Below are 27,926 nucleotides of genomic sequence, written 5' to 3'. Positions count from 1 at the left end.
AAATGGGGCAATAACTAAATGAAAAATAGGGTGGAATGGGGGGGGATGATTTGGGTGTTGTTTTTTATTTTTATTTTTTATTCTTATTCTGATTCTTTCTGATGTAAGGGAAATGTTCCAAAATAGATTGGGTGATGAATGCATAACTATATGTTGGTACTGTGAACAGTTGATTGTACACCATGGATAATTGTATGGTATGTGAATACATTTCAATAAAACTGAATTAAAAAAAAATCTTACATTATGATAAGTGCATTTATTATTTTATTTATAAGTGCATTTTATTATTTATTTGAGAGTAACTTACTCAAGTTGGGAGTGAGGAGGTCATGAGAAAGTCAGGAAAACTTTCTGGATGATGTGATACCTCAACATATTTTTGAAAAATGAGACAGATGCAGATGATGTGAAGTGGTGTGGGACGGCATCCCATGCAGAAGGAGATGTAAGAGAGCATTGCCTATAGAATTAGGGGGTGGATCTTGAAGAGCTTTGTTATTATGTTAAAAATTAGAAATGCTAGTTACATTTTATGCTATTTCATATCCCTAGGGGTTTTAATAAATTAAATATAGTTATATACTACATTTTCTAATTTTATTGATTAGTTGCTATTTGTGGGTATTAGCAGGTGTTCCTATCTTCATTCCTGATCTTTATTTGATTCAAATCCAATATTTTATTTTAATCTGAGTGCCAAGCTAACAAGTTTAAAAATATAGAATGCCCCATTACAGAAAGTTTAGCTTTTCCTTTCCAAGGAGCAGCAAAAATTTTCATTTTTATAATTTATAATTTAATACTCTGTTAACTAGTAAATAAAATAACATGCCTTTCCAATTTTTAATTTGAGGCTTCCTGTCAGTATTATTACTGACTCTTTCTTAATAGGTTGACTATTTCATAAAAATAAGTATGTTTTGTAAATTATGTGTGACTTTTCATAATCTGCAGGCATTAGTAATTCAGAGATAAATAAGATATGGTCCTTGCCTTTATGCTAAAATGTAAATTACAGTACAGTGTGAAAGAATGTAATAGAAGTATGTGCAAGGTGTAGAGATACCCCAGGAGAGGAAATAGTTAGCTGGGAGGGGAATAATTAGGTGGGAGGGGAACATCAAGGGAAGTTCTTTGGAAGAAGTGATTTCTCAGCTGGGTTTTGGGAGAAAAAGATGAGTGATAGTGCATGTTTTTGGAATAGATACTTTTGTTCTCTTCTCTGCAGCTATTTTGCAGTATTGAAGATTTGAAATAAAATATATATCGTTGGTTTAAAAATGAGTCTTATTTCATAATTTGGAACATTTTTTAGAGCTTAAAGGAAAGCAATTTTTTTTTTTACTGAAAGTTGTAAGGATTTTTCTCTACTCACCAACACTTTAAATATTGTATTGATCACTCAGAATTATCTTTTTTAAAAAGATTTTTAAATTAAAAAAAAAATTTCCTATGGATTTAATTTTCAAAGAAAATTTTAAAACCTAGTTACATAAATTTACTTGATATATACTGACATTCTTGGAAAAATACACTAGTAATATGTAGCTTACATATATAATTGAATTTTTAAAAATGTGTAGTCATTATTAGCTCTGCAAGACACTAATGTAACACATTCTGTAATACAATGATAATAGTAAGAATTTGACTTGATATAGAATTCCAAGGCCCTCTTTCTACTTTGCTTTATAGTTTTGAAACATTTCCATGAATTGTTAAAGGTAGTTGTGATCCTTGTTTCTTGTAAGTTGTAGTACTAAGTTACTGCTGCCATCTTAAATTCTCAGTTTGCCATTATTGCCATATAAATTTCTTGATTTAGTTTTAAGCCCAGTTTCCTTAGATATTCTGCTTTAACCTTTCTGCCATAATCATTTTAATTGTAGGCATAAAGAGGTTGTTGCCTAATCCTTTCTTAGGCTGCCCTAAACATATCCAATATGAAGTAAAGTATATTGTGGGAGTAGGGGAAGTTATTCAGAAGGCATAAGATTTAATTATCTTTCTGATTCCTTTGCTGTAGGTTTATAATATTTATTTGTATGTATATATATTCATAGTGCATATTATTTTATAAAATCAAGCTCATTTATTCATTTATTTAACAAGTATTTTTGGAATCCCTATTCTGGGCAAGGTGCTTTGTGGGGTGGGGTACAAGTTTCCTATCTTTAGTGGATGTAAATTTTTGAAAGGGAAACACTAGATGAACTTACTGATTTATTCTTTAGCTGTACATTTACCAATTCTCTTCTCCATTTATTAAAAATAGAAGTTAAAAGTTTGGGTATTTTTTGAATTCCAGAGATTTCTATTTTGATATGTCTTATATCCATGGAAATAATGAACAAGTTAACATGTTTATGCATTTACAACTTGGCTACTTTGCACATACACATAAACGAATCAATTTTGCATAGTATTAACATCTAATTTATAAGATCAATTTATAATTTCAAGAATTATATTCTTCAAGCTTTTGTTTTTCTAGAAAATGAAACAAAAAGTTCTAGTTTAATTCTTTATATTTAATGTCCAAGCCTTTTGTATTTCATTGTAAAACTTGTGTTTTCAGGCATAAAACAGATTTTTTAAAACATCAAATAAACGCAAGTATATAGGAAAATAATTTTCTTTAGTGGAGAAATTTTCTGCATCAGATTTGATTGTTTTAGGTCTGAAGAGTTATTGAGATCTTGTATGGCTAAACAAGTGTCCACATATTCTTACTTATTAATGAGAAATAGCTGCAACCAATTCATGAATAGTATGCCAGATGCTAATGAATATATTTAAAATCTAAGTGATTGTCTCCAATAATCTGCAATCTGCTGGATATTTCCTCCTGAAATCAGTACATTCCGTCTAGTTTTCCCTCCCCTTTTAAAAGATTTACTTCCCCGTGGGGTAGAGCTTGTTGTGGAGTTGTGGATATGAAGTCACCGTTGTTGGTTCCATAACTTTTAGAAAAATTCATCTCTCATATTGTTCTCTAAACAATAACTGCTTTATTTTTTTTTCTGCTGTCATTTATGGAACACTTACTATGTGCTAAACACTATGCAGAGTGTTTAACTATATTAATAGTTTAGCTGTCAAAACAAACTGAGGCTCTTTAAGGTGAAAACAAACTGAGGCTCTTTAAGGTGAAATAACTTGCCAAGATTATGGTAGTAATAGGTGTTGGAGCCTAGATCATTGTATTTCGTTAATCATAAAGAGGTGGGAACAGAGAGAGATTGTGTGAGCACCTGGGGAATGGAGATGGATTGAGAGAGTGTATCAGTACATTAGCAACATGGTAAAATTAGCAAAATACTATTACTAGGCAAAAAAATGCACAGGGCACAGTATTTCACATTGAAATTTGCCCTCTTTTGACGAAGTGTCTTCTGCCTTGAAGAAGATGATGATAAATAGTTATTGAGCATTTACTGTATGCCAGGCTCTGTGAATGCTTTCCATATATTATCTCATCTGATCTTCACAACCTCCTGTGAAATAGGCACTATTACTATTTTTCTGCCAGAAAACTAAGGCATAGAGAATGTAACTGGGCCATAGTCACCCAGCCAGTAAAGAATAGGATCAGGAAACAAAGCCAGGGAATCTAACCCAATGACTACTCTTGTACCCACTATGCTATATTTTCCTCTTTCTCCTCACAAGCTTTTCTTTACTTAATTCCGTTAAATAAGCTTAATAAAGAAACAGAGTCTGTTAACTGTGTGCTTTTGTCATGTTCAAGTATATTGACAATTATCTACTAATGTAAAAATTTAGGTTGTATTCTGTTAGGTTCCCACGAAATATGTTTAACACAGCATTTGTTTAAAATTGCATTATGGTCTAAATACTTAAATGTAACATTGATAAATAACACATGAAGACCAGATATCACTGAGATTTTATTTTTGTTTAAATTCTGAGAAGCATAACACCTAGGGGAAAGCTGGGATATACTTGGCTTGGATATATGTGTCAGTGGTATGTTGTTTTTAATCATTTTTATTTTACACATAGTTCTATTATCTTTTAAAACATTTCTGATATTAGGAACGCAAGAGAGCTCTCGAGGCAGAACGACAGGCCCGTGTAGAAGAATTATTGATGAAGAGGAAAGAACAGGAAGCCCGAATTGAACAGCAGAGACAAGAGAAAGAAAAAGCCCGTGAGGATGCAGCACGAGAAAGAGCTAGGTAACTCATTTGCTGCCTTGATTTTGATCCTCATAAGTATTTTGCATTGAGTGAATATTGAAATAGTCTTAAAGCTATTTGTTGTCATGCAGATTATTTTAGAAATAGTCATAAATAGAGAACTGTTGTACTAAATTTCCATTTCCAGGAATTGTGACATCATACTCAAAAGGAAAATTTTTGTAAATTTCTGTTGGACAAAAACCTTGGTATTTCAAGATTTTTTAGTCACAAGAAATAAATTTGATTCTGGATAGCTTAAGCAAAGGGGATTTATTGAGAAATATTGGGACATAAGTTAGGAGGATGGAGGACCAAGCCTGGAAATGACAAGTCATCAAAGTCACAAGAGCTACAGCAGTGCTTTTGACAGAAACCGTCTGTTCAACATCTTGCCACTGCAATTATGATAAATGAACTTCAGCCATCCCACGTATTTGAATCACTTGGTCAATATTCAAAGTTCCAGGAGAAAACATTTGATTGGCCAAGCCTAAGTCCCTTCTGGCTGCTTTACATCCTTCCTGGTGTGGTATTTGCTGAATTGTGGCAGATTTGGTGGTTGTGAAATGATAGCTCCTTGTGTTTTTTTTTATTTTATTTTATTTTATTGAGATTGTTTGTATACCATACAATCATCCAGAGATCCAAAGTGCACAATCAGTTGTGCACGGTACCATCATATAGCTGTGCATCCATCACCACAATTAATTTTTTTTTCAATTTTTACAGCATTTTCTTTGCTCCAGAAAAGAAATAAAGACAAAAAAGAAAACTCAAATCCTCCCATACCCCCCTTCCATTATTGACTCATAGTATTGGTATAGTACATTTGTTATTGTTGATGAAAGAATGTTAAAATACTACTAACTGTAGTGCATAGTTTTCAATAAGTGTATTTTTTCCCTATATACCCCTCTGTTATTAACTTCTAGTTATAGTGTCATACATTTGTTCTGGTTCATGAGAAAGATTTCTAATATTTTTACAGTTAATCACGGACATTGTCCACCACAAGATTCACTGTTTTATACATTCCCATCTTTTAACCTCCAACTTTCCTTCTGGTGACATATGTGACTCTGAGCTTCCCCTTTCCACCACATTCACACACCATTCAGCACTGTTATTCTCACAATAACGTGCTACCATCACCTCTATCCATTTCAAAACACTTACGTTCAACCTAGTTAAACATTCTGTTCATAATAAGCAACTGCTCCCCATTCTTTAACCTTGTTCTATATACTGGTAACATATTTCATGTCTATGACTTTACATATTATAATTATTTCATATCAGAGAGATTATACAGTGTTTGTCCTTATGTGTCTGACTTATTTCACTCAATATAGTGCCCTCATCAAGACGTCATTAAGATGGTTTTGTTCACCCACCATATATTCCATCCTAAGTAAACAATCGATGGTCCCCTGTATAATCACATATTTATATAAGGACATCTCCATTTCTTCCACAAAGATGGAGGAAGAGTCAAAGAAGGTAGAGAGACAAAATAAAAAGGAAAAAGAAAGAGAAAAAAAGAAACAAGAAAGAAAAAATAAAAAAACCTGACAGCTAGGAATCAACAAAAGGAAACATAGCATTTAACTAAAGTAGGATAAAGAATCAGACAACATCACCAATGCCAAGAGTCCCATACCCCTCCCTTATGTCCCCCTCTTATAGGCATTTAGCTTTGGTATGTTGCCTTTCTTTCATTAAAAGACGCATAATACAATGTTTCTGTTAATTATAGACTCTAGTTTGCATTGATTGTATTTTTCCCCCAATAACTCCCTATTTTTAACATCTTACAAGGTTGACATTCATATATTCTCCCTCATGTAAAAACATATGTGTACATTTTATCACAATTGTTGCGCACTCTAGGTTTCATTGAGTTATTCAGTCCCAGTCTTTTATCTTTCCTCTTTCCTTCTGGTGTCCCACATGCTCCTAACTTTCCTCTTTCAGCTATACTCACAGTCATCTTTGTTCAGTGTACTTACATTGCTGTGCTACCATCACCCAGAATTGTGTTCCAAACCTCTCACTCCTGTCTTTTCCTGTCTGTCTATAGTGCTCCCTTTAGTATTTCCTGTAGAGCGTGTATCTTGTTCACAAACTCTGTCATTGTGTTTTACGCTATCCCTCATATCTGAAGGACAGTTTTGCCAGGTATAGGATTCTTGGTTGGCAGTTTTTCTCTTTCAGTATCTTAAATATATCACTCTACTTCCTTCTTGCTTCCATGGTTTCTACTGAGAAATCTGCACATAATTTTATCAAGCTTCCTTTGTATGTGATGGATCGCTTTTCTCTTGCTGCTTACAGGATTCTCTCTTTGTCTTTGACATTTGATAATCTGATTGTTAAGTATCTTGTCCTAGGCCTATTCATATCTATTCTGTTTGGGGTATGCTGCGCTTCCTGGATCTGTAATTTTGTCTTTCATAAGAGATGGGAAATTTGCATTAATTATTTCCTCTCTTATTGCTTCTGCCCCTTTTCCCTTCTCTTCTCCTTCTGGGATACCCATGACATGTACATTCATGCACTTCACATTGTCATTCAGTTCCATGAGACATTGCTCATATTTTTCCATTCTTTTCCCTGTCTGTTCTTTTGTGTGTAGGATTTCAGGTTTCTTTTTCTCCAGTTCCTGAGTGTTTTTCTTCTGCCTCTTGAGATCTTCTGTTGTGTGTCTCTATTGTGTTTTTCATCTCTTGTGTTGTGCCTTTCATTTCCATAGATTCTGTCAGTTGTTTTTTCAGACTTACGATTTCTACCTTATATACGCACAGTGTTTTCTTTATGTCCTTCATCTCTTTTGCCATATCTTCCCTGAACTCATTGATTTGGTTTTTGATTTGATTCAGCATATTTCTTTCAAAATCTTTAATTGATTGTTTTATTAAAGTGAAACAATATCTCAACTGTATCTTTTTTTTATTATTAAATTCAGTTTCATGGAGATACATTCACACACCATACAATCATCCATGGTATACAATCAACTGTCCACAGTGTGATAACATAGTTATGCGTTCATCACCACAATCTATCTCTGAACATTTTCCTTACATCAGAAAGAACAAGAACAAGAATAAAAAATGAAAGTGAAAAAAGAACAATTAATTGAGGTGTAAGTTTGTTCCTTTGACTGGCCATATCTTCATTTTTCCTAGTGTAGTTTGTAGTTTTATGTTGTCTAGGCATCTGGTTTCCTTGGTTACCCTGATCAGATTTTTCCAGCCCAGAATTGGTTTAGATCTCAGAATGGGGTTATATTCAGTTTCACGTTTCCCTGAGGGTGTATCTTAGAAGATTGACAGACTTTCCTGTGAGGCCTCTAGCTGCTGTGCTTTTCCTAACCTTCCCAGCAGGTGACACCTGTCAGCCTGTCACTCCTGACTGGCGTAAGGAGGTGTGGTCCCTTTAGTTCTCAGCTTAGGTTGTTTCTGGTTTGATTATTTCTCCCCAGGCTCTGGGGTCTGGATTCTGAAAAGAAGGCAGGCACTAGAGCTGGGCCCCACCTCCTTCCTCTTAGGGAAGATATGTACCCTAGGGAGTTATCTTCTGCATTTGAATTGCTTCTTTGTCTCTCTGACTGTTATCTCCTCCTCTGTCTGGGTTAGAGCGGTGCAAACTGAAAATGGTTGAGGGGCTCTCCACTGAGCCTCTCAGGTTGAGAGAGAGAAAAAGGGAAAGAAAGACCCCTTTCATAGCCAGTCCACAGCCCCCCTCCTGGGGCACAGGCGTTTTCTGGCTCTTTAAGGTCAGTCGTCACTAAAAGCCTCTGTCTGCTTGTTAGGGGTTTGTCTATGTTTATAGCTTGTATTCTGCAGTTCACAGTTGTTAATTAAAACCTGAGTTGGAGCTGGGCTGAGCTGTATTCACTTGCTCCAGGACTGTTGCTTTCCCCTACAGCGAGGTTTTGAAGGTCAGCCTGCCGTGGGGGGAGGGGGCTCCTGGTGCAGTTCTGTAGTTTTTACTTACAGATTTTGTGCTGCGATCTCAGCCATTCCACCCAATCCAGTTTGGTGTATGATGTATGGACAGTCGTGGTTGTCTCCCAGCAGTTATTCCAGATTATTTACTAGTTGTTGGTTGTTTATTAGTTGCTCCAGGGGACTAACTAAATTACATTCCATCTTGCCCTCCATCCTTGTGGTTTTAATTTGCTTTTCTTTGTGTCCCCAGTTAACAGTAAGGCTGAGCAACTTTTCAGATGTTTATGAGCTACTCAGACTTTATCTTGTAAAGTGCCTATTCAAATATTTTATCACTTTCTCTATTGGGATCTTTTGTTAAAATTAATATTTAGGACTTATCTTACTAGAGACTAGTCCTTTGTCAGTTATGTATATTGCACAGATTTTTGTATGTTATGTCTTGCCTTTTCACTCTGTGATATCTTTTGACTAATGTCATTCTTAACTGTAATGTTGTAGAACAGAAAAACTTCTTTGTGATTTTTGCATTTAGTGTCTCGTTTATGAAACCCTTTTTTGCCCCATTTGACAAGATATTATTCAAAATTGTGTGGTTTTATCTTTCATATTAAAGTCTTCATCTACCTGGAATATTGTGTGGTTTGAGATAGGAGTCCAATTTCATTTGTTTTCCATGTGAATACAAAGTTGTTGTATCACAGTTTATTGAAAAAATCCATTTTGTCATTACTCTTCTGCTTTCTAGCCTCAAGCAAGTTTCCATGTATTTCTGGGTCTGTTTTCATGCCCTCTTTTCTGATCCAGTGGTCACTCTTTTATTGTCTGCCTTAATTATCAAAGTTTTGTAATAGTTTTTGGTGTCTGATAATATTCTCTACTTTATTCTTTATTAGAATAGTCTTGGGTATTCTTTGCTCTTTGCACTTTATATTACTTTTAGAATCAGGTAGCTCAGTTCTATATTAAAAAAGAAACTAAAAATTTTAGTTGGAATTGTGTCAAATCTACTAATTAATGTGGAGAGAGTTGATATTTTTGAATCTTCCAGTTTATGAACATACTACTAAATGTTTTCCTACTTAATTAGGTCTTTAAAAACATCTTCATTTAAGATTTGTAACTTTTTTCACCCTGTTCATCATTTTTAGACTTAAGGAATTAACGGGTAGGTAGGGTGAGGGGTGACGGAAAAAGGCCCATGATTTTTGGCTCCTGGGGACAGACCCAGCTACAGGAAACATAGAAGTAAACAAAAGGTTGGAGAGGGATGTAGCAGATTTGGTCTTGAACTCGTGGTTGGGAAAGTGATAATACTTGAGGGTGGGGAGTAGCAGGAAGAAAGTTGTTTGAGGAGGACTAGAGAGGTCTCAGAGGGGCAGCAGGACCTTCAAGGGTCCCGAGGCTGCTCCCCATTTAGCCTCTGAAAGAAATTTTTTCCAAACTCATAAGTGCTGTCAATAGAATCTCTTTAAGGTATTTTTAAATCTCTGTGTTCTGATGTGTAGAAGTATCATTGAATTTACACACTGATTTTGTTTCCAGTAGCCTTAATAACTTTTTAAACAATTCTAATAATTGATTTGTGGATTCTTTAGTATTTTTTATCACTCTAACCATTACTTCTCCTTTTTCCTCAACAATAATCATTACCCAAATTTTTATCACTGTAACCTAGTTATATGGTATATGCCTAGGAATGGAATTGTTGTGTCCTAGGGTATGCAAATGTTCAACATTAGTGGATACTAAACAAACTGTTTAGCAATGAAGTTATACCAGTTTGCATTTTCATTAGTAGTACATATCTAGAATGTGGAATTCTAGATATTCTAATTTTTGCTTAAAATTGGATTCAGTAGTTTTTTAAATTTGATTTTATTGAGCTATATTCACGTATCATACGTTATTACACAGCGTAAAATCAGTTGTTCACAGCACCATTAATACAGCTGTGCATTCACCACCCCAAACAATTTCTGAACATTTTCATTACCACATGCAAAAATGAATAAGAATAAGAGTTAAACAGAACACCCAAAACATCCCATACCCCCCACCCCTCCCTATTATTCATTTACTTTTTGTTCTCACCTCTCTATTCATCAGTCCAAATATTGGACAAAGGGAGTGGCAGCCACAAAGATTTCACAATCACACAGCCACACAGTGTAAGCTATACAGTTACACATTCATCTTCAAGAACAAAGACAACTGGGTTGCAATTCAACAGTTTGAAGTATTTCCCTCTAGCTGTTCCAATACACCAAAAACTAAGAAGGGGTATCTATATAAGGCATAAGAATAACCTCCAGAATGATATCTCAACTCTCTTTGATATTGCTCAGCCACTGAAACTTTATTTTGTTTCATTTGTCTTCCCCCTTTTGGTCCAAGAAGGCTTTCTCAATTCCACAATGCCAGGGTGAAGCTCTTCCCCACGAGTCGTGTCCCAGGTTGCCAGGGAAATCTATACCCCTGGGAGTCATGTTCCACATGGGGGGAGGGCAGTGAGTTTACCTGCAGAGTTGGCTTAGAGAGAGAGGCCTCATCTGAGCAATAAAAGAGGTTCTCTGGGGGTGACTGTTAGGCACAATCTTAAACAGGCTTAGCTTCTCCTCCACAGCAATAAATCTCGTAAGGGAAAGCCCCAAGATTGAGGGCTCAGCCTTCCAAACTGGCAGCCCCCAATGTTTGTGAGAATATCATTAATTCCCCAGGTGGGGAAATTTAATATTTCCGCATTTTCCCCCACTCCAAGGGGGCTTTGTTATTCTCTGTCCAAATTACTGTGGGATATATCAGGGCTTCACACTAACCTGTAAAAACCAACCAGATTTCACTCCCTTTTCAACATTCCACATAATTATATTATTTGAATAAACTGACCAAACAAGTTAAACTATACAGTATGTTACAAAAAATATAGATTTGCACCTAACAAACATCTCTTCCTTTGGTCTCACACAGAAGTTGAAGTCCTAAAAACACCTTTACCCTTCAGTCTGATTTACCTTAGTCCTAACCAAGTCCATTTTGTTCATATTTGTAATTGAAGTCTGATCTCTTTTTTCAGACTCTTTAACATTTGCTGTATGGGGTAATGCTGACATTCATTGCTGCCAGACTCTGGCTCTGAGTCTCAGGTGTCACACAGATATCCAAAGTTCCGGGACCAATCAGGTTTTGCCTGATGTCTCAGAATTTAGAAATAGCCATTACAACTCATAAACAGATGTAACTGCTGTAAGAGCTTACAATTAGGAACCTTTACAATAAGCTTTCCCTTGATAACCTGTACTCTCAAGAGTTTACACATTATAGTTAGTCCGTATTAGTGAGGCATTATAATGTTTTTCTTTTCATTTCTGATTTATTTCAGTCAACATACTGTCCTCAATGTCTATTCACCTCACAGCTTCACTCCTTGTAGTAGCTCAATATTCCATTGTATGTATATACCACAGTTTGCCATTCCATTCATCAGTCGATGTACCCTTAGGCCACCTCCATCCACTGCCACTATAAACCCCACTTTGCAAATGTCCATTAGTGTCCCTCTTTTCAGTTCTTCCAAGTATATACCCAGTAACTGAGTTGCAGGACCATATAGCAACCCTATGCCTGGCTTCCTGTGGAACCACCACACTGCCCTCCACATGGACTGCACCATTCTACCTCCCCATAAACAGTGTTTAGGTACGTCCTTTTCTCCACATATTCTCCAGCACTTGTATTGCTCTGTTTATTTTTTAAACAGTTTTATTCACAGACCATACATTCCATCCTAAGTAAACAATCAGTGTTTCCCTGTATAATCACATAATTATGTGTTCACCACCGGTGTCTATATAAGAACATTTCCATTTCTTCAGCAATGAAACAGGAAGAGGTGAAAAAAAAAAAAGAAAGAAAAAAATGACAACTAAAAAGCAACAAAAGATTAAATAAAATTAAAAAGTCAGACAACACGAAGAATCCCATACCCCTCCCTTATATCCCTCTTTTAGACATTTAGCTTTGGTATATTGCGTTTGCTCCAGTTAATGGAAGTATATTACAATGTTACTGCTAACTGTAGACTCCAGTTTGCATTGATTGTATGTTTTCCCCAATACCACCTCATTTTTAACACCTTGCAAAGTTGACATTCATTTTTTCTCCCTCAGGTAAAAACATTTGTATATTTAATCACAATCATTGAGCACTCTAGGAGACACTAAGTTATATAGTCCCACTCTTTATCTTCTATCTTTCTTTCTGGTGTAGTATATGCCCCTAACCTTCCTCTTTCAACTGTATTCACAGTCATCTTTGTTCAGTATACTTATGATACTGTGCTACCATCACCCAATATTCTGGTCCAAACCTCTCTCTCCTGTCTTGTCCTAACTGCCTACAGTGCTCCCTTTAGTATTTCCTGTAGAGCAGTATCTTGTTCACAAACTCACTCAGTGTCTGTTTGTCTGAGAATATTTTAAACTGTCCCTCATTTTTGAAGGACAATTTTGCTGGATATAGAACTCTTGGTTGGCAGTTTTTCTCTTTCAGTATCTTAATTATATTATACCACCTCCTTCTTGCCTCCATTGTTTCTACTGAGAAATTCACGCATAGTCTTATTGAGCTTCTTTAGTATGTGATGGATTGCTTTTCTCTTGCTGCTTTCAGAGTTTTCTCCTTGTCTTTGACATTTGATAATCTGATTATTAAATGTTTTGGAGTAGGTCTGTTCAGATCTATTTTGCTTGGGTATCCTGTACTTCTTGGATCTGTAATTGTATGTATTTCATAAGAGATGAGAAATTTTCAGTCCTTACTCTCCATTATTGTTTCTGCCCTTTTCCCTTCTCTTCTCCTTCTGGGACACCCATGACATGTATATTTGTGCTCTTCATGTTGTTGTTCAGTTCCCTGAGCCCCTGTTCATATTTTTCCATTCTTTTCCCTTTTTGTTCTTTTGTGTGTAGGATTTCAGATGTCCTGTCCTTCAGTTCATGAATCCTTTCTTCTGCCTTTTCAGATCTGCTATTGTATGTCTCAATTGTGTTTTTCATCTCTTCTATTATGCCTTTAATTCCCATAAGTTCTGTCGATTTTTTTTAAACTTTTGAGTTCTTTCCTATGTTCTTCCAATGTCTTCTTTATATCCCTCATCTCTTTTGCCATATCTTCTCTCAACTTGTTGATTTGATTTTTGAATTGATTTAGCATATTTGTTTGAAGATCTTTGTTTAGTTGTTTCAACTCCTGTATCTCTTTTGAAGTATAAATTTGTTCTTTTGGGCCATATCTTCCTTTTTCCTAATGTGACTCATAATTTTTTATCGTCTAGGCTTCTCTTTTCCTTGATTACCTATATCGGATTTTCCCAGACCAGACGGGCCCAGGTCTCAGGAGGCAGGTGTAATCAATATCATGTTTCCCTGAGAATGAAACCCAGAAGGTTGTCAGGCTTTCCTGTAAGGCCTTTAGACTCTGTGCTTTTCCTATCCTGTCTAACAGATGGTGCTTCAGCCCGCAGCTTCCCACTGGTGTAAAGAGGTGCAGTCCCTTTAATTCTCAGTGGTCCCTGTTCTGGCCAAGAGCCAAGGGTGTCAGAAGCCAAGCTTATGTTGTTTCTTGTTTCCTCCACCCCCAACCCCCAGGCCCTGGGGTCTGAATCCTCTGAGGGAGGGCAACCACTTGAGCTGGGCCTCATCCCTTTTTTTTAGGGAAAATATACCTTTTAGGGAGTTATCTCCTACACTTGAATTCCTCTTTTGTCTCTCTGACTCTCTTAGCTCCACCCTTGCCTGGATCAGTGCTGACAATTGAAAATGCCTGAGGCTTTCTCTAATGAGTTACTTAGAATGGGAGAAAAAAATGAAAATGAGAGAAAGCCCCTTTTCAGAGTTAGGACCCAGCCCCCCAGTTTTGCCAGTTGACCGGTGTTGGTACCTAGTTCTCTGTGCCCCTTTTCTTGGGACAGCCTTTTTCCAGTATTCTGAGCTCAGCCATCTCCAAAAGCCTCTGTTCTAATTAATTAATTTATTTATTTTTCCCCATCAGCACCACCTCCTCTCTGTTGGTAGAGACCTCAGGGTTCCTTTCCTGCTTGCTCTGGGTTTATCTGTGCTTGTAGCTTATATTCAGTAGTCCAGATTTGTTAATTAAAACTACATTTGGAGCTTGGTTACGTTACTTTCCCTCACTCCAGACAGTGTGCTTTTTTCCACACGGAAGTGTTACACCTCAGCCTGCTGTTCTGTTGGGGGAAGGGTGCCAGCTCTGCAGTTTGGGGAGCTTTACTTACAGTTCTGTGCTGCAATCTCAGCCGTTCCACCCATTCCAGGCTGGTGTACCATGTGTGTCCAGTCATGAATGTCCCCAAACAGTTGTTCCAGACTATTTACTAGTTGTTCCTGACTCTTTACTAGTTGCTCTCGGGATCTAACTAAATTCCACACTTTTCTATGTTGCTGTCTTGCCCCACCTGTATGGATTTAATAGTTAAAAAAAAAAATTCACAACTTTATTGTGGTATAACTGACACAAAAGACTGTTGTTAAAGTATACAGTTTGATGAGTTTTGACATATGTAACCCTGTGAAACCATCAGAACCATTCACTTAATGAACATATCCATTGCCCTCTTAAATTTTCTCATAGCCCTTACTGATACATGTCTCCTTGCATTAACCCCCACCCCCAGACAGCCACTGAATTACTTTCTCTTTTGTCTTCTTTTAGTCAGCATAACTGTTTTGAGATTCATCCATGTTACATCTACCAATAATTTGTTCTTTTAAAAAATTGCTAAGTAGTATTTGTGTATATATATATATATATATATATATATATATATACTGCAAATTTTCTATTCACCTGATGATAGCATTTGAGTTAATTCCAATTTTTGACTACAAATAAGCTGTTATGAATGTTTATGCACAAATCTTTGTGTGGACATGTGCTTTGTTTTTCTTGTGTAATTAGCTAAGAGAAGAATGACTGGATTGTATGACAGATGTATGTTTAATTTTTTAAGAAACTCCAACCTGTTTTCCAAAGTGGTTGTAACATTTTAGATAACCACCAGCAGCAAATGAAAGTTTTGGTTTCTTCACAATCCTTGAAAAACACTGGTTGCGTCAATTTTTAAAATTTATGCTTTTCTGATGAGTGTGTCGTAGTATCTCATATAGTTTTCATTTGCATTTCCTTGATTACTAATGCTGTTGAGCATCTTTTCATAAGTTTATTAGCCATTCGTTTATCTTCTTTGGTGAAATGATTACTCAAATCTGCCTATTTTTCAACTGGGTCATTTTCTTCTTATTGAGTTGTATATGTTTTGGGTACAGATCTTTTATCAGGTGTATGATTTGCAATCTGAGGCTTATTGTTTCACTTTCTTAGTAGTGTCTTTTGAAGAATAAAGGTTTTTCATTTTGATCAAGTCCAATATATCAATTTTTGTCTTATATTAAGCTTTTGGTGTCATATCTAAGTAACCTTTGTCTAACACCAAATCACAGAGTTTCTCCTAGGTTTTGTACAAGAAGTGTTTTAGTTTTAGTGCTTACATTTAGGTCTGTTATTCCTGTTAACTTAAATTTTGTGCATGGTATAAGATAAAGATCTAAATTTATTTGATAGCACCATTTGTTTAAAAGACTCCACTTTCACCACTGAATTGCTTTGCCACCTGTTGAAGATCAATTGACCATAAATGTAAGGATTTATTTCCAGACTCTGTTCTGTTCTGTTGATCTATATGTCTGTCCTTATGCCAATACCACACTGCCTTGTTACTGTAGCTTTATAGCAAGTTTTGAAATCAGATAGTAAGTTCTCCAATTTTACTGTTCTTTCTCAAAATTCCATTTACATGTAAGTTTTCGGATCAGCTTGTCAATTTCTACAAAATAGTATGCAGGGATTTGCAAGGATTTTGTTAGGAATTGCATTGAATCTGTAGATCAGTTTGGGGAGTGCTGTGTGTTGAATTGTGTCCTCCTAAAAGATTGTTGAAGTCCTAACCCTCAGTGTCTATGAATTTAATCTTATTTGGAATAAGTTCTTCGCAGATGTAATTAAGTTAAGATGAGGTCATAGTAGATTAGGGTGGGACCTAAATCCAGAAGGTTTAGACACAGACACAAAGAAGGAAGAGAGCAGTATGAACATGGAAGCAGAAATTGGAATGATGCAGCTACAAGCCAAGGATTGTTGGCAACCACTGGATGCTAAGAAGAGGCAAGGAAGAATTCTCCTTTAGAGCCTTCAAAAGGAGCATGGCCCTACAGACACCTTGATTTCATACTTCCAGCTGTCAGATCTAGGAGAGACACGGAGCTGAAGACACAGAAGCAGAGATTATAGTAATGTAGCTACAAGCCAAGAAATGCCAAGGATTGCTGGAAACCACTAGAAACTCGGAGAGAGGCATAAGACAAGTTTCTCCCTCAGGGACTTTAAAAGGAACCAACCCTGGTGACACCTTGATTTTGGACCTCTGGACTCCTGATCTGTGATAAATTTCCAAAAAATAAATTTCTGTTATTTTAAGCTCTAGGAAAGTAAAATAAAGAAGAATTGCCATCTTAGCAGTAATGAGTCTTGGAATCCATGAATATGGTATGTGTCTTGGTTTGCTAGAGCTTCTGTGACACATACCCCACATTGGTTGGGTTAACAACAGGAATTTATGGTCTTTCAGTTTTCAGAGGCTAGAAGCCTGTAATCAAGGCATTGTCAAGGCCATGCTTTCTCCAAGAAGTCTGTAGCATTCTGGTACTGGCTTGCCACAATCCTTAGGGTTCCTTGGCTTGCATCTCTGCCTCTTGTTACATGGCCATCACTCTCTCATTGTGTCTGCTCTTCTGGTTTCTGCTTACTTCTGACTTCTTGTGACTTTCTTTGGTTTTTGGCTTCTCTCTATAAGGCCTTCAGTAATGAAGATTAAGGCCCAACCTGATTCAGTTTGGCCACACTTGAATAGGATTTAGAAGACCCTATTCACAAACGAGTCCACACCTTAACTAATTATACATCTTGAAAGGGTCCTGTTTACAAATGAGTTCATACCCACCAGAATTAAGGTTAATGATTCAGTATACCACAGTGTGTCTCTTCATTTATTTAATTCTCCTTTAATTTCTCCCAAGAAGTGTTTTGTAGTTTTTAGCATATAAGTCTTACACTTCTTTTTTAAATTTATTCCTAAGTACTCTTTTTGAAGCTATTATGAATGGAATTGTTTTCTTAATTTAAGTTTTGCATTTTTCTTGTTATATAGAATAAATAGATTTTTATATATTCCTTTCTATGACCCAGTTTTTTATGACCTTGCTAAACTTGATTGTTAGTTTTAGTTGTTTTTTAATAAGATTTTTCTACATAAAGGCTCATATCATTGCGAATAAAGACTACTTTACTTCTTCCTTTGTAACCTGGATGCCTTTAATTTCTTTTCTTGCTTTATTGCATGGCTACAACTTTGCTATAATATTGAATAGACTGTTCTGTTCCAGCTCAGTGGATTTGGGGGCTTTATCAAAAATCAGTTGACCATAGATCTGGGAGTCTATTTCCGAACTCTTGATTTGATTCCATTGATCAGTATATCTATCTTTGTGCCAGTTCCATGCTGTTTTGACTACTGTGGCTTTATAGTAGGCTTCAAAGTCAGGAAGTGTAAGTCCTCTCATTTCGTTCTTCTTTTTTAGAATGTTTTGAGCAATTTGAGACCCCTTTCCCTTTCAGATAAATTTGATAACTAGCTTTTCCAAGTCTGCAAAATGGGTTGTTGAAATTTTGGTTGGAAGTGCATTGAATCTGTAGATTAATTTGGGTCGAATTGACATCTTAATAATGTTTATCCTTCCTATCCATGAACATGGAATATCTTTCCACCTCTTTAGGTCCCCTTTTATTTCTTTTAGTAAAGGTATATAATTTTCCATGTAGAGGTCTTTTACATCCTTGGTTAAGTTTATTCTGAGGTAGGTACTTGATTTTTTTAGTTGCTATTGTGACTGGAATTTTTTTTTCTTGAGTGTCTCTTCTGTTAGGTCATTTCTAGCGTATAGGAACATTACTGACTTTGGTGCATTAATCTTTTATCCCGCCACTTTGCTGATTCGTTTATTAGCTCAAATTTCTCAGGATTTTCCAAGTATGTGATCAAATCATCTGAAAATAGTGACAGTTTTACTTCTTCTTTTCCAACTTGGATGCTTTTTATTTCTTTGTCTTGCTGGATTGCTCTGGCTAGAACTTCTAGCACAATGTTGAGTAATAGTTGTGACAGCAGGCATCCTTGTCTCATTCCTGATCTTGGAGGGAAGGGTTTCAGTCTCTCACCATTGAGTACTATGCTGGCTGTGGGTTTTTCATACCCACCCTTTATTATATTGAAGCAGTTTTCTTCAATTCCTATGTTTTGAAGTGATTTTATTAAAAAAAAAGGATGCTGAATTTTGTCAAATTCTTTTTCTGCATCTATAGAGATGATCATTTGATTTTTCCCCTTCAATTTTTAATGTGTTGTATTACATTGATTGATTTTCTTTGTTGAACCACTGTTGCATGCCTGAAATGAACCCCACGTTCTCATAGTGTATGATTCTTTTAATATGTCTTTGGATTTGATTTGCAAGTATTTTGTTGAGAATTTTTGCATCTATATTCATTAAGTAGATTGGCCTGTGGTTTTCCTTTTTTGTAGCATCTTTATCTGTTTTTGGTATGAGTGTGATATTAGCTTCATGAGAGGAGTTAGGTGGTGTTCCTTTTTATTCAGTTTTTTAAAAGCTTTTGAGCAGGAATGGTGTCAGTTCTTTTGGAAAGTTTGGTAAAATTCCCTTGTGAATCCATCTTTTATTTGAAGGCAGCTTTTTGTTGACTAATTATATCTCTTTAGTTGTGTCTCTTCAACACATGGGTCTGGGAGAACTGGATATCCATATCCAAAAGAATGAAAGAGGACCCCTACCACACATTCCATACAAAAATTAACTCAAAATGGATCAACGACCGCAATATAAGAGACAATATCATAAAACTCTGTTCTGGTTTGCTAATGCTGCCTTTTTGTAAAATGCCAGAAATGGAGATGGGCTTTTATAAAAGGGGATTTATTTGGTTACACAGTTACAGTCTTAAGGCTATAAAGTGTCCCATCAATAAAGCGTACCTTCACTGGAGAAAGGCCATTGGCATCCAGAAAACCTCTGTTAGCTGGGAAGGCATGTGGCTGGCGTCTGCTTGCTCCCAGGTTGCGTTTCAAAATGGCATTCTCCAAACTGTCTGCATCAGCTTCCAATGGCCGTCTTCAAAATGTCTGTCTCAGGTACCGCTAGCTCTCTCAGCTTCTGTGCATTCTTCAGAGTATCCCTCTTGGCTGTAACAAGCTCACTCCTTCTGTCTGAGCTTATATAGTGCTCCAGTAAACTAATCAAAGCCCTTGCTGAATGGGCAGGGCCATGCCTCCATGGAAATCATCCAACCAGAGTTATCATCTACAGTTGGGTGAGGCACGTCTCCATGGAAACAACCCAATCCAAACGTTCCAGCCTAATCAACACCAACACATCTGCCCCCACAAGGCTGCACCAAAGAACATGGCCTTTTCTGGGGGAGACAATACATACAAATTGGCACAAACTCCTAGAAGATAATGTAGGGAAATAATCTTCAAGACCTAGTATTAGGAGGTAGCTTCTTAGACCTTACACCCAAAGCACAAGCAACAAAATAAAAAATAGATAAATGGGAACTCCTCAAAATCAAAAGCTTCTGCAACTCAAAGGAATTTGTCAAAAAGGTGAAGAGGAAGTCAGTGCAATGGGAGAAAATATTTGGAAACCATATATCTGATAAGAGACTGATACCCTGCATATATAAAGAAATCCTATAACTGAATGACAGGAGTACAAACAACCCAGTTCTAAAATGGGCAAATGGTATGTAAAGACATTTTTCCGAAGAGGAAATACAAATGGCTAAAAAACACATGAAAAAAAGTGTTCATATTCACTAGCTATTAGGGAAATGCAAATCAAAACCACGATGACAGATCTCACACCAGTAAGAATGGCTGCTGTTCAACAAATAGGAAACTACAAATGCTGGAGGGGATTTGAGAAATTGGAACTCTTATTCTTTGCTTGTGGGAATGTATAATGGTATAGCTGCTATGGAAGACAACTTGGCCATTACTCAGAAAACTAGATATCGAGTTACCCTATGATCTGGCAATTACACTTCTCGATATATACCCAGAAGATGTGAAAGCACTGACACAAACAGACATTTGCACACTGATGTTCATAGCAGCATTGTTCACCATTGCCAAGAGATGCAAATAATCTTAAGTGTCCTTCAACAGACGAGTGGATAAACAAAATATGGTAAATTCATATGATGGAATTCTGTGCAGCAGTAAGAAGGAATGAAGTCCTGAAACATATAACAACATGGATGAACCCTGAATTCATAATGCTGTGTGAAATAAGCCAGACACAAAAGGAAAGATACTATATGTTACCACTAATGTGAACTCCCTGAACAATGTAAAATCAGTGTCTTATAATGTAGAATATAGGGGACCTAGAGACAGACAAAAGCTAGTGAAGGAGGAAAGAAAATCTAATATGTAGACACATGATAATTAGGGTGAACTTAATGGTATGGGTATAGTCAGGGATGATGATGGTTTGTTAATAGGATTATAAGTATCACTGCTGCATTGAAGGCGAACATGTTCAAAAGTGGTTGTTTAAAGGCACATAACCCACCATATAGCACTACAAATATAAATAAGTATTTGCATGACATACTTCTATAAATATACTTCTGTACAAAGAGTTAGCAATTGATTGGTATGGAAAAACTACCCATTACATATTATGGACTGTATTTAATAGGAATACCTTACCAGCACTGCACAGATATTAGGGATGAATATTTAGTGGCTGATAAGAGCTCTGGGATGTTTTGTGTATGATAATTGTTTAAAATTGAGAGTGATGATGATTGTACAACTAAGTGAAGATAATGTGAAACACTGTTTGTTTATCTTGGACAGAATATGTGCAGTGTGAAATTAGGAACCCCCTACTTAGTAAGTCGAGCCCTCAATCTTGAGGTTTGCTCTTGTTAAACTTAAGGCTGTAAATGGGAAGCTAACCCTTCCTATTTAAAAAAATATATATTGAATAGAGATTTTGACTTTAGATATCTTTTTATTGTTCTTGATGTATGGGAGAAAGCATTCAGTCTTTCACCGTTTAAGTATGATGCTAGCTATAGAATTTTCATAGATTACATTCATTAGGTTAAGGAAGTTCCCTTCTACTTCTAGATTGTTGAGAATTTTTAATATGGATGGACTTTGAATTTGGTTGAATGCTTCTCCTTTTTGTGCTCTGTTGAGATTATCATGTGATTTTTGTTCTTATTTTATTAATTAATATGGTGTATTACATTAATTTTTGAATATTAAACCAATTTGCATTCTTAGATTAATTCCCATTTGTTCATGGTGTATAATCATGAATTCTGGAATATCATATCATCTTGACTTAACACAGTCTATTTTACCTTAATACTAACTTAATTTTGGTAAAATATAACAATTTTACTCTCCAATATAGCTGTATTTTTCCCTCACCTTGTGCTATTACTGTCAAATATATTACACCTATATATGCCATAAGCTCAACAATACAATGTTATAATTACTTCTTTATACACTTTTATATTTTTTAAAAGAAACTGAGAGAAAAAATAGATTCCTTTATGTTTGTTCACTTTTTTATGTTTTATGTTTTTATTCGCCATTTCTGGTTTAGTTCACTTTTTTCTATCAATTTGAGTTACCCTCTGGAGTTGTTCAATTTTAGCCTGATGGACTTCCTTTGGTATTTCTTGTAGGAAGTTTTTGCTTTCAGTGAATTATCTTGATATTTGTTTATCCGGGAATGTCTTTATCTTGCCTTCATATTTTGAAGGATAATTTTGCCTGATACAGAGTGCTTGATAGATCATTTTTAAATTTCACTGCTTTGAATCTTCTCACTTCTCGTTTCTAATGAAAAGTCATCCACCAGTCATACTGTTTTTTCTCATGAACATGACAAGTTGTTTTTGTCTTGCCGCTTTCAAGGTTTTTCTCTTTGTGTTTTTCGCCAGTTTGACTATGATTGTCTAGGTTGATTTTCTTTGTATGTATCTTGCTTAGAGTTCATTAAGCTCCTTGGATTTGTACGTTAAAAATTTTCATCAAATTTGGGGACTATTTAGTCATTAGTTCTTTGGGTATTTAATTGTCATGTCTCTTTAGGATCTTCTGGGCTTCAAGAGTTTCTCAGACTTTCCTTGTTTTTGATGACTGTTCCAGTTTGCTAATGCTGCCATTATGCAAAATACCAGAAGTGGATTGGCTTTTATAAAGAGTTTATTTGATTACAAATTTACAGTCTTAAGGCCATAAAAGTGTCCAAACTAAGGCATCTACAAGAGGATACCTTCACTGAAGAATGGCCGATGGTGCCCTGAACACCTCTGTTAACTGGGAAGGCACATTGCTGGCGTCTGCTGGTCTGTTGCTTCTGGGTTGCATTGTTTTCAGCTTCTGATTCCAGTGGCTTACTCTCTAAGCATCTACAAACATTCTTCTGTCTATATCTTCAAGCATCTCCAGGCACCAGCAAATGTCTGGGCCTGTGTCGGGTCTTTTTAAAGGACTCTGGTAAACTAATCATGACCCACCCATGGGCGGGACCAAGTCTCCATGGAAACATTCAATCAAGAGGCCACTCTTTAATCAAAAAGATTGATCAGTCTGCCCCCACAAGATTATATTAAAGAATATGGCTTTTTCTGGGGGACACAATGTATACAAAGCAGCACAATGACCTTTCTCCAGTGAAGGTACCCTATTGTTGATGCCTCACCTTGGACACTTTATGGCCTTCAAACTAACTTTGTAACCACATAAACCCCCTTTATAAAAGCCAATCCATTTCTGGTATTTTGCATTCTGGCAGCATTAGCAAACTGGAACAGGGAGGAAGACCACTGAGGTGAAGTGTTATTCTTAACATATCAAGGATACAGTCTATCAACTTATCACTGATGTTGTTAAACTTGAACCTCTGACTAAGATAGTGTTCACCAGGTTTCTGCACTTTATAGTTACTTTTATCCCCCTTTCTTTCCATACTATAGAAGCAAGACACCAAGTGTAAAGATTGGGAAGTTTATATTTTCTTCTCCTTAAGAGAAGAGTACCTACATGAGTTACTTGGAATTCTTCTGTATAGGAATTTGTCTATTTATGTCCGTATAAACTCATCAATATTTATTTTATACTTTTGGTATACTATAATTTTACATTATTTTTTGCTCAAATTGTTCCAGCTTTGGCCATGGGGACCTCTTTCAGATGGATTGTCTTGTCCCTTGGACATATTCCCATCATTTTGCTTTTTGAACACTTCCTTTCTCCCTGCCACTATAAGATACTCCAATTCATACTGGGTTTACCCTGCTCAAGCCCTAGGATCAGCTGTTTCTTTAAGGAATCCTGGTTCTGTTTATTTGAGAATTTTAAATTTTTACTTCTCATTGAGATTCTATCTGGGTTGAATCGTTATAATCATGTGTTGTTTAATTGTTTTGAGATACTTTCCTTCAATTTTTAAAATGTATTTATGATCGCTGTTTTATAGTTCCTAATTCCAACATATTAGCCCATTCAGGATCATTTTCAATTTTCTGCTTTTTTTCCCCTAAGCATTGTCATACTTCATTGTATGTCTCATAATCTTTTGTTGAAAAATGGACATTTTAGATAATATATTTTGGCAACTCTGTTGTACTTTTTAAATCACTTGCCTTGAGTTAAACTGCAGAATCTGTCTGTCCTATGATATGCAGCAGTTCATATCTCTGCTTTATTTTTCCTGATTTTTATTATTTTCTTGACTTCCTGGGATTGTTCCATTTTCTGTGTGGCTTAGTCATCAGCTAGTGATTTGGACAGAAGTCATGCTCAAATACCTTGGCCACGTAAAGCATCCATCCTCTGCTGATAGATCTATGCCTTGTGTGGGGAGTACATTTGAAGTTTAGCCAGTTCTCAAGTTTGCCTTGGGATTCACATTTTTTTTAAATGCAATTTTATTAAGATACGTTCACATACCCAGAGTTAGAATCAGTGGATCATTGTCTCATCATATAGTTGTGCATTCATCACCACAATCAGTTTTAGAACATTTTCATTACTCAAAAATAAAGAAAAAAATAAAACTAAAAAAGAGCACCCAAAATATCCCATACCCCTTACCCCCCCTATTTTATTTATATATATATATAAACATACATACTTTGCCTTTATTTTTCTACTCATCTGGGCCATACACTGGATAAAGGGAGTGTCAGTCACAAGATTTTCACAATCACACCGTCACACAATAAAAGTTATACAGTTATACAATCTTAATGAAGAATCAAGTCTACTGGATTACAGTTAAAAGGATTCAGATGTTTCCTTCTAGCTATTCCAGTATACCAGAAACCAAAAAGGAACATCTGTACAATGTGTAAGAATAATCTCCAGAATGACCCTTTGACTCCACCTGAAGTCTCCTAGCCAATGAAACCCTACTCTGTTCCATCCCCCCTCCCCACTTTGCCTAAGAAGGCATTCTCAATCCCACAGTGCTAGGGCCTGGCTCATCCCTGAGAGCCATGTCCCATGCCACCAAGGAGACTCACACATCCCTGGAGCCATGTGCCACACAGCAGAGAGGGCATTGAGCCCATCTGCTAAGTTGGCTGAGAGAGAGAGGCTGCATCAGAGCAGCAAAAGAGGTTCTTGGGGGGTGACTCTCAGGCATAATCACTAGCAGGCCTAGCCTCTCCCCTGCTGGAACAGGCTCCACAGGGAAAGCCCCAAGATCAAGGGCCCGACTCATCAAATTGGGAGTCCCCAATGCCTGTGAGAATACCAGCAATTCCCCAGATGGGGAAGTTGGATATTTCACATATCCCCCAGTCCCCCAAGTGGACCCTCATGCATTGTTTTCTTTTCTGCCCCAAACACTCTGTAATCGGGGTACCACATCAACCTGCACAGAACCACAAGATCTAATTCCCCATCCCAGACTCCATGTAATTTTGTTGTTTAAATAACCTGACCTTACAGGTTAAATTAGATAGTGTGCTACAGAGAATATAAATTTTGTTCTAAATAAACATCTCTTAAGTAACAGGTAAAACTCAGGAATATATGTGACAGTTGTAAGGGCTTACAATCTAGGAACCTTTACAATAAGCCTTAGTGAGCATTCTGTACTCCTGCATCAATTGCCCAATCTCTGTCCACATTCTATCCCCTTATAATGTATGCTCTTGAATTCAATTCTCAGCATTTGCACATTATAGTTAATTTATTTAAGTGAGGCTTTACAATATTTGTCCTTTTGTTTCTGGCTTCTTTCACAAAACATGATGTTCTGAAGGTTCATTCACCTAGTTGCATGCCTCCTGGTATAATCACAGTTATGCATTCACCACCACAATCTATATGAGAACATTTTGATTTCTTTCACAAAGAAAGAAGAGGAAAAAACAACAGACTAAAGAATAAAAATTAAAAAGGAGAAACTAAACAAAAATCCCATACCCCTCCCTTATATCTTCCTCTATTGACATTTAGCTTTGGTATATTGCATTTGTTACAGTTAATGGAAGATATTACAATGTTACTGTTAACTATAGACACTGGTTTGCATTGATTGTATTTTTCCTAGTGTACCATCCAATTTACAACATCTTGCAATGTTGGCAGTCACTTGTCCTCCCTCATGTACAAACTTTCTTATATATCTACATTTAATCACCATCATTGGCCACTCTAGGTTTTGCTAAGTTATACGGTCCCAGTTTTTATCCTCTATCTTTCCTTCTGGTGTCACATATGCCCCTAGCCTTCCTCTTTGAAACACACTCACACTCAGATTTGTTCATTGTACTTACAGTATTGTGCTACCATCAGATAGTATTGTGCTATTCATTTCTGGATCTTTACAGTCAATCCTGTTGAAAATTCTGTACTCCTTCAGCATCAAATGCCCTATCTCTACCCTCTTTCTACCTCCTGATAAACTGTATTCTTAACTTTAACTCTCAGAGTTTGATCATTATAGTTGGTTCATATTTGTGAGACCATACAGTATTTTCCTTTTGTTTCTGGCTTATTTTCCTCAACATAATGTCCTCAAGGTTCATCCATGTTGTTGCATGTGTCATGACTATTCTGTCTTACAGCTGTATAATATTCCATAGTATGTATATTCCATGGTTTGTTTATCCACTCATCTGTTGATGGACATTTGGGCTTTTTCCATCTCTTGGCAAATGTGAATAATGCCGTTATGAACATCCATGTACACACATCCATTCATGTCCTAGCCTTCAGTTCCTCCAAGTATATATCTGTTAATGTGATTGCTGGGTCATACAGCAATTCAATACTTAGCTTCCTGAGGAACTGCCAAACTGCCTTCCAGAGGGGTTGCTCCATTCCATATTCCCACCAACAGTGAATAAGTGTACTTCTTTCTCCGCATCCTCGCCAACACTTGTAGTTTTCTGAGTTTTTTTTGTTTGTTTGTTTGTTTGCTTGTTTGATAATGGGCATTCTAGTAGGCATGAGATGATATCTCATTGTGGTTTTGATTTGCATTTCCCTAATAGCCAGTGAAGTTGAACGTCTTTTCGTATGTTTTGAACCTTTTATATTTCCTCCTCGGAAAAGTGTCTATCCATGTCTTTTACCCATTTTTAATTGGGTTGTTTGTTTTTGTGTTGTTAAGTTGTTAATGTCATTATATATTGTGGGTTTTAAACCCCTACCTGATATGTGGTTTACAAATATTGTCTCCCATTGTGAGTGGGCTGCCTTTTTACTTTCCTGCCAAAGTCGTTTGATTTGCAAAACTTTTCAATTTAGAGGAGATCCCATTTATATATTTCCTCTTTCCTTGCTTGCTTTTTGGGTGTGAGGTCTAAGAAACCACCTCCTGTCACAAGATCTTTAAGATAGGTCTCTACATTTCCTCTACAGATTTATGGTTTTAGCTCTAATGTTTAAGTCCATTGAGTTAATTTTTGTATAAGGTATGAAATACGGGCTTCTTTCATTCTTCTGGATATGGATATCCAGTTCTCTAAGCACCATTTGTTGAAGAAGCTGCTCTGTCCTAGTTGAGTCAGCTTGACAGCCTTATCAAAGATCAATTGTCCGTAGATGAGGGGGTCTCTTTCTGAACACTCAATTTGATTCCATTGGTAAGTATACGTATCTTTATGCCAGTACCATGCTCTTTTGATCACTGTAGCTTTGTAATATATTTTAAAATCATGTAGTGTGAGACCTCTCACTTCATTTTTCTTCTCAAGATATTTTTAGCTATTCGAGTTACCCTGCCCTTCCAAATAAATTTGATTATTGGTTTTTCTATTTCTGCATAGTAAGTTGGTGAGATTTTAATTGGTATTGCATTGGATCTATAAATCACTTTGGTTGGCTTGACATATTAACTATATTTAGTTCTTCCAATCCATGAACACAGTATGTCTTTCCATTTATTTAGGTCTTCCTTGATTTCTTTTCACAATTTTTTTTATTTTCTGTGTATAGGTCTTTTATTTTCTTGGTTGAATTTATTCCTAAATATTTGATTCTTTTGGTTGCTATTATAAATGG

At 36.2% G+C, this 27,926-nt stretch overlaps 1 protein-coding gene across 4 annotated transcripts in view; it reads left to right on the top strand.

The window, feature by feature from the left end:
* The window catches only part of SCAPER (S-phase cyclin A associated protein in the ER), a 600,702-nt gene that overhangs the window by 216,157 nt on the left and 356,619 nt on the right, over positions 1 to 27,926 (top strand). For all 4 annotated transcript variants that reach the window (XM_037833320.1, XM_037833321.1, XM_037833318.1 and 1 more), the window contains exon 17: positions 4,063 to 4,205. In XM_037833320.1, coding sequence (XP_037689248.1) covers positions 4,063 to 4,205 — 143 coding nt within the window. The remainder of the gene's footprint in view (positions 1 to 4,062; positions 4,206 to 27,926) is intronic.

This window comes from Choloepus didactylus, chromosome 4 (assembly GCF_015220235.1).
Source record: "Choloepus didactylus isolate mChoDid1 chromosome 4, mChoDid1.pri, whole genome shotgun sequence".
NCBI lineage: Eukaryota > Metazoa > Chordata > Mammalia > Pilosa > Megalonychidae > Choloepus > Choloepus didactylus.
The sequence above is the reverse complement of the archived record's forward strand: the minus strand, read 5'-3'. Positions and strand labels throughout refer to the sequence as shown.